Source organism: Babylonia areolata, chromosome 30 (assembly GCF_041734735.1).
Source record: "Babylonia areolata isolate BAREFJ2019XMU chromosome 30, ASM4173473v1, whole genome shotgun sequence".
Lineage (NCBI taxonomy): Eukaryota > Metazoa > Mollusca > Gastropoda > Neogastropoda > Buccinidae > Babylonia > Babylonia areolata.
This window is the reverse complement of record NC_134905.1, coordinates 6,362,520-6,370,019: the sequence shown is the minus strand read 5'-3', so window position 1 is coordinate 6,370,019 and position 7,500 is coordinate 6,362,520. Positions and strand designations below refer to the sequence as shown.

Genomic DNA, 7,500 nt, shown 5'->3' with positions numbered 1-7,500 from the left:
GGAGTTCGTTTGAGGTTTGAGCGAAGTGTCGGTCGTTTTGTTTTTGCTGGTGGCTTTGTTGAGTTGGAGTTTGTTAGGGTCAGGTTGTTTGCTGCCGGAGTTTGTCTTCTGTTTGCGCTCGTGTTGTTTGTCAGAGTTGTTCGGTTTGTGTTTGGGGTTAGGTTGTTGTTGTGGTGGCGATGGTGGTGGTTTTGGTGGTGGTTCTTTGTCATGCTTCTTCTTCGTGTTGTGTGGGTGTGACGATTCTGGGTCTGGATCTTTGGCCACCGACTTTGCTTTTTCGACCACAGTTGAAGAACTCCGCGATTGGTTCCTCAGCGAAGTTGGAGAAGCCTTCTCTGAAAGTCGATCGTGCGCTGGCTGGATGTTCGCGCCAGGTCTTCCGGTTCCGTTTTCCACTTCCGTCCCGTTGGTGGGTCTGTTCACGAGAGACTTCTTCGTCCCTCTCGCACGGGGCGGTGCTTCATCCTTCGTGACTCTTGCCGCAGAAGAATTAGCGATGTCCAGCTGTGCTCCACTGTCCCTGGACCTCGATTGTGACGCATCACGAGCAGCTGCAGCGGCGGTCATCCTCAAGCGGAGGATGCTGAGGTGTCGAGCGTTGGAGTGGTAGTGGTGGTAGTTGAGGGTGGTGGAGGTGGCGAGGAGGATCAGGAGGATGGGGAGGGAGAGGAGGGAGAGGTAGAGGAGGAGGGTGTGGGGTCTGACGGCGGGGAGGTGGTGGTGGTGGTGGTGGCGGTGGAGGAGGCGGCGAAGGCACTGTGGGAGGCTTGTTCCTGTCAGTTGACATGAAGGCCCGCTGTGGTTATCATGTTGGTGACGATGATGATGATGATGATGATGATGATGATGATGATGATGATGATGATGATGATGATGAAGAAGAAGAAGAAGAAGATGATGATGATGATCATGACGATGGTGATGACGATGATGATGATAGGAATGATGATGATGATGCTGAAGAAGATGATGATGGCGACGATGATGATCATGATGATGATCAGGAGGAGGAGGAGGAGGAGGAGGAAGGTGTCGATGACGATAACGACGATGCTGCTGCTGCTGATGATGATAATAACGACAACAACAGCAGCAACAACAAAACAACAACAACAAAATAAAAACAAACACACACATGCGTGCGCGCGCACACACACATCTCTCTCTCTCTCTCTCTCTCTCTCTCTCTAACTTTTCTTCTCCACAGTCAGAAGCGGATCTTTGCCATGCTTTCGAAGAGATTGAGAGAGATACTGAATCAGCTTTGACCAAATTTGTTGACTGCCTTCTTAATGCTGCCAGTTGTATGAAAAAGCAAGTTAGGATTGATTCTGGTCATGTAAAAAAAGAAGCCCCTTGGTTTGATAAAGAGTGCAAAGAAGCGAAGCAAAAAACACGTAAACTTTTAAGCACATTCAGAAAATCAAAGGAAACATACGGTAGAAAGGTAAGCCAAAGTAATTCACAGAGACAATGGGATATAGCCATAGGAAATTCTGATCGATGTGATGAAGACATAACTATAGAAGATAAACGATTGGCCTTTGTAAAGGCAAGAAAGGAATACCGACAACTAATACGGGCAAAGAAAAGTTCGTATAAGAAAGAAAAAGCGCAAAGACTAAACAACTCTATTCATGATGCTAAGTCGTTTTGGTCAGAGGTGAGATCGAATACGTGTAGAGGTAAACAGAAAACAAGTGAAAAGATAACTTTAGATCAGTGGTATGAGCATTTTAAATCTGTGTTCAGGACAGAAGAGGGGGTAAATAATGGAGCAGAGTATGATAGTGTAGTGGATCATGATATAGCTGAAGAATTAAACATTCCAATTTCAGAGGAAGAAGTACATCAGGCCATAGCTGGGCTGAAAAATGGAAAAGCATGTGGTTATGATGGGGTAACTGCCGAAATGCTTAAAACTGTAGCAACAAAATCAGTCCCTTTCTTGTGTCGTCTTTTCAATCAGATTTTCAGCAATGGTGAGTTCCCAGAACAATGGAGTTACTCGATAATCATACCCATTTTTAAGAAAGGCAATCCAGATTTACCTGATAATTACAGAGGAATTTCCTTGTTAAGTGTGGTCAGTAAGATTTATACGAGTATACTTAAAAGAAGACTTACTAAATGGATGGATGACAATGGAAAAGTAGTTGAAGAGCAGGCAGGCTTCAGAAAATCATATTCAACGATTGATCATATCTATACCTTATCATCTATTGTAGAGAAATGTTTTAGTAGAAAAGGCGAAAAATTGTATGTAGCTTTTATAGATCTGAGAAAGGCTTTCGATTCAGTCCATCATGCTTCCTTGTTTGCAACTTTATTGAGAGCAGGATTATCTGGCCCATTTTTTAATGCTTTAAGAGCTATGTATTCTTCAGTTTCATCATGTATTCGTGTGAATGAGGAAATGACTGATCTTTTTGGTTGTCCTTTAGGTGTTAAGCAAGGGTGCATTTTGAGTCCTACACTCTTCTCCTTATTCATAAACGAAATAGCCGTAGCTCTAGAAGAGGTAGGAAAACATGGAATACAACTTCAGCCAGGTCTGATCGAACTGTTCCTTTTATTGTTCGCAGATGATTTAGCTCTTTTATCAAGGACACCCTGGGGTCTGCAGAACCAGTTAAACCATCTTAGTGCATTATGTAAAGAAAGGTTTTTGAAAATAAACGCAGAAAAATCCAAAGTTATGGTATTCAGAAAGGGGGGTTACCTAGGGAAAAATGAGAAATGGTTCTTGGATGGTGCTGATCTAGAAGTGGTTAACAGTTACACTTACCTGGGATACACGTTCACGACAATGTTGAGTAATGTGCAGGGAGTGCGATCCCTCGTAACGAAAGGAAAGAAAGCTGTATATGACTGTGCCCGTGTCCTCCGAAATCTCAATGAGATGACGAGGCAGTGCTTCTTCAAAATTTTTGATGCCCAGGTTCAGCCGATTTTATTATATGGGTCAGAAATGTGGGGTCTAGAGGAAATAGACTCAATTGAAAAGGTGCACACCCATGCATGCAAAAGATTCTTAAATGTTTCAGCAAAGACACCAAATAAATGTGTATATGGAGAGCTGGGGAGATATCCGTTACACGTAAATTCATGCATGAGAGCAGTAAAGTACTGGTTAAAATTATTACATATGAATATTAGCAGACTGCCCAAACAAGCTTATCTAATGCAAGTTAATATGGAGGAAAACGGAAAATTGTGTTGGGCATCGAAACTCAGAGACATACTCCAGAAATGTGGTTTTGCTTTTGTTTGGCTGAACAAAGGTGTTGGGAATGAACGATCTTTCCTCTCGCTATTAAGAGATCGACTCGTTGCAAACTTTATTGACGACTGGACAACAGCAATTAACACCAGCGAGAGATTTTCGCTGTATTCAACTTTCAAGTCAAATTTTTTCCCCGAACCTTACATAGATAATATTAGAATAAAACGTTTTAGAGATATGATCGCAAAACTCAGAATGGGTGTTCTTCCTCTCAACGCAAACGCTTTTCGATTTGTTCAAGACAATACACAAAGGGTTTTATGTAGTTTTTGCAAAGATCAAATAGAAAATGAAGTACATTTTATTTGTATTTGTCCATGCTACAAAGAATTACGGTATCATTATTTTGGATCAAACACTATTAATGAAGAGCAATTCAGTGATTTAATGCAATGCCCTGATGTAATGTCAATGCATAATCTAGCCCATTTTGTATTTTACGCTGAGAAAAAGCGTGACATATTGATGGAGCTAATCAAATGATTATTCGCTGTCCCTGTTCTAGACGAATATCCATACAATGCAGTGCAGGTGTGAGCCGCAGGCCACAACTCAATTCAAATGAAGGATGCATCGCACGCGCGTGCGCGCGGTGTGTGTGTGTGTGAGTGAGTGAGTGAGAGTGTGTGTGTGTGTGTGTGTGTGTGTGTGTGTGTGTGTGTGTGTGTGTGTGTGTGACTTATCCACTTGTCAGCTAAGTAAATTGTAGGTTTGTGTAATCAGAGTCCAAGCAAAATTGTAATGTACTAGAATACTGTCTGTTATTGTTGACTATGTTAGGAGCCTGATGACTTATGAACATTAAACCATCTGGAATCTGGAATCTCTCTCTCTCTATATATATATATATATAAAACTTTTTAAAGTGGGCAAGTGCATGATTGTGCATGATTGTGTGTGCGTGCGTGCGCGCGTGTGTGTGTGTGTGTGTTTGTGTATGTGTGTGTGCGTGCCTGCGTGCACGCGCGCGTGTATGCAAACATCACCACGTGGCACAACAACTTAAACCCTTAGATACAACAACAGATAGTCAGTTTCATCAAGTACAGTGCTGTTGAGGTGAGTGTGCGCCAGTCTTCCTGGTTATCATGATTGTATCATGTGTCCAGACCACAGCTCTGAAAATACATGGATAGCTCATTGCCCAGGAAAGCTGAAGCCAACTGGACGCCATACTGACACTCGTATCCGGCTGTCAGTCCGTTGAGAAGTCGTCTGCTAACTGGTGGTGGTTTCTGAACTGTCTTTGATGAAACTGTGTTATGCTTGCCCCCACGACATGCCAAATGTTGTGTCTTGATTGACATCTGCCAATGGTTTATCTACCAAACTTATTACAGGAAAACAGTGCAGTGACACGTGGCGCAAACTTGCTGTGGAGTCACACAGAAGAATGTCAGCGTAACTAACGCCGCGAACAAGTGAAAGCTTGCTGTGGAGCAGTCATCGTAGCCAGCTGAGCACTCGGCTACATACATGAAGATGCCGCTTCGCGCTATACTGACGCGAGTAGCAAAATGGCTGATTGAACACTTCGGCTGGCTTCAGTTAGCAAAGGGGCTGCGCTATCCACCTGTTTTTAGAGCAGTGTGTGTTAAAAGCACTATGTAGCAGGTCCGGGCACATAACACAATCATGATAATCAGGAAGCGCGTGCGCGCGCGCGTGCACACACACACACACACACACACACACACACACACACACACACACACACACGCACACACACACTCACTCACACTAGCAAACACACACTAACACCTATTTTTCACGGAAACCGAACACCAGGGAATTTTCTTCCCTCAGAAATTTGAACAAGCGGGCAACCGTTATTCGACGGGCGCAATCGCCGAGTGGTAAAAGTGTTGGACTTTCAATCTGAGGGTTCCCGGATTCGAATCTCGGTAACGGCGCCTGGTGTGTGAAGGTTTGGAGATTTTTCTGATCTCCCAGGTCAACATATGTGCAGACCTGCTAGTGCCTGAACCCTCTTCGTGTGTATACGCACGCAGAAGATCAAATACACACGATAAAGATCCTTCAACCCATGTCAACGTTCGGTGGGTTATGGAAACAAGAACAAACCCGCAAGCACACCCCCGAAAAAGGTGTATGGCTGCCTGCATGGCGGGGTAAATAAACAAAACAGTCAAACATGTTAAATGTTACATGTCTGTTTGAGTGTGGATGTGTGCGTGCCTGAAATTTGATTGAATGGCACAGGAAACAAATGATGAGCGCCCAATGGCAGCCGTCAGTCGCCTCTACCCAGGTAGGCAGCCTGTTTTGCTTTTGACTCTGTGCTTGTAAAGCGCTCAAAGCTTGGTCTCCGACCGAGGTTAGACGCTATATAAGTATCCATTTCAGTCAATGACTCCCTGCTTGTAAAGCGCTCAAAGCTTGGTCTCCGACCGAGGTTAGACGCTGTATAAGTATCCATTTCAGTCAATGACCCCGTGTTTGTATAGCGCTTAGAGACGGGCGCAATAGCTGAATGGTTAAAGCGTTGGACTTTAAATCTGGGGGTCCCGGGTTCGAATCTCGGTAACGGCGCCTGGTGGGTAAAGGGTGGAGATTTTTCCGATCTCCCAGGTCAACATATGTGCAGGCCTGCTAGTGCCTGAACCCCCTTCGTGTGTATACGCAAGCAGAAGATCAAATACGCATGTTAAAGATCCTGTAATCCATGTCAGCGTTCGGTGGGTTATGGAAACAGGAACATACCCAGCATGCACACCCCCGAAAACGGAGGATGGTTGCCTACATGGCGGGGTAAAAAACGGTCATACACGTAAAAGCCCACTCGTGCAGATACGAGTGAACGTGAGAGTTGCAGCCCACGAACGAAGAAGAAGAAGAAGAAGAAGAAGAAGGAAGCGCTTAGAGCCTGGTCTCCGACCGAGGACAGACGCTGTATAAGTTTGCATATCATTCATCATACAGTCAAACACAGAGCGAACTTCCCAGTTGCCTTCTTACATCTCAAAGGACATGTTTGTTTAGAGACACTTTGGCTGTGTCACACGGAGGGCTTGCACCTGTGTACATTGAGTGATGTGACAAGAACTAGGAGAGCGAGTTCACTGGGTTTTTTTTTTATCATTTGTGCACAGTTTCTTTTTGTACATCTCGCTGTTGCAACACAACTCAAGAAAAGTTATTGCAACTTTCGGATCCATAACCTAATAATAATAATAATGGTATTTATATAACGCTGAATCTTGTGCAGAGACAAATCTAACCGCTTTCACACCAGTCATTCACACGCATGCATAACTCTAAAACTGAAGACAAGGAAGAGGTAGGGGAGGGAGGCTATCTTGTGAAGAGGTGGGTTTTAAGGCCAGACTTGAAAGAGCTGAGTGCGGAGACCTGACGAAGCGAAAGAGGAAGTTCATTCCAAATACAAGGTCCAGAGACAGAGAAAGAACGGCGTCCAACAGTGGAGTGTTTGAATCTGGGTATGCGTAAACGGAGTGGGTCCGAAGCCGATCGTAGAGAGCGAGATAGAGTGTAGAGGTGAAGGCAGCCACAAAGATAGGAAGAGGCAGATTTGTGAATACATTTATAACATTGAGTGCTGATCTTATACTTTATTCTGTGTGAGACAGGGAGCCAATGGAGATGTTGCAAAATAGGAGTGATGTGCTCACAAAAAATCACCCACAAAAAATGTCATTTTGAGAAAAGAAATAATCTTCTTCTTCTTCGTTCGTGGGCTGCAACTCCCACGTTCACTCGTATCTACACGAGTGGGCTTTTACGTGTAGGACCTTTTTTTTTTTTTTTACCCCGCCTTGTAGGCAGCCAGACTTCGCTTTCGGGGATAAATAATGTTCTGAAAAGTCAACGCTGGACAATATTGGTGAGTCACTGGAAAGTTGAATGAATGCCTTGTAAGATACAGACCTTAGTGATCCTGCAATTGGCTAAACTTGCGACTTGGCTAAGAGTCTGTGACTGTGCAGATTTGATGCTTAGCTAGGTGACAGACTATGAAAGAAAAGAAGTAAAAATGGCTGTTATTCAATTTCATTGAATCGTTTCATAGATAGTGGCTAACTTGGTTTGAACATTTGTCAAGGGACGCCGAAGTGCTAATATTAGTGACAGTTTCAGTTCCATTTTCTCAAAAGAGGCGTCACTGCGTTCGGACAAATCCACATGCGCTACACCACATCTGCTAGGCTAAAGGTTGGGTCATTCAGACA

At 44.0% G+C, this 7,500-nt stretch overlaps 1 protein-coding gene across 1 annotated transcript in view; it reads right to left on the bottom strand.

Moving 5' to 3' along the window:
* The window catches only part of LOC143275372 (uncharacterized), a 43,744-nt gene that overhangs the window by 21,626 nt on the left and 14,618 nt on the right, over positions 1-7,500 (bottom strand). The window contains exon 2 of the mRNA XM_076579434.1: positions 1-776. This exon is cut by the window's left edge and continues 332 nt beyond it. Within this exon, the coding sequence (XP_076435549.1) occupies positions 1-776 (776 nt within the window). The remainder of the gene's footprint in view (positions 777-7,500) is intronic.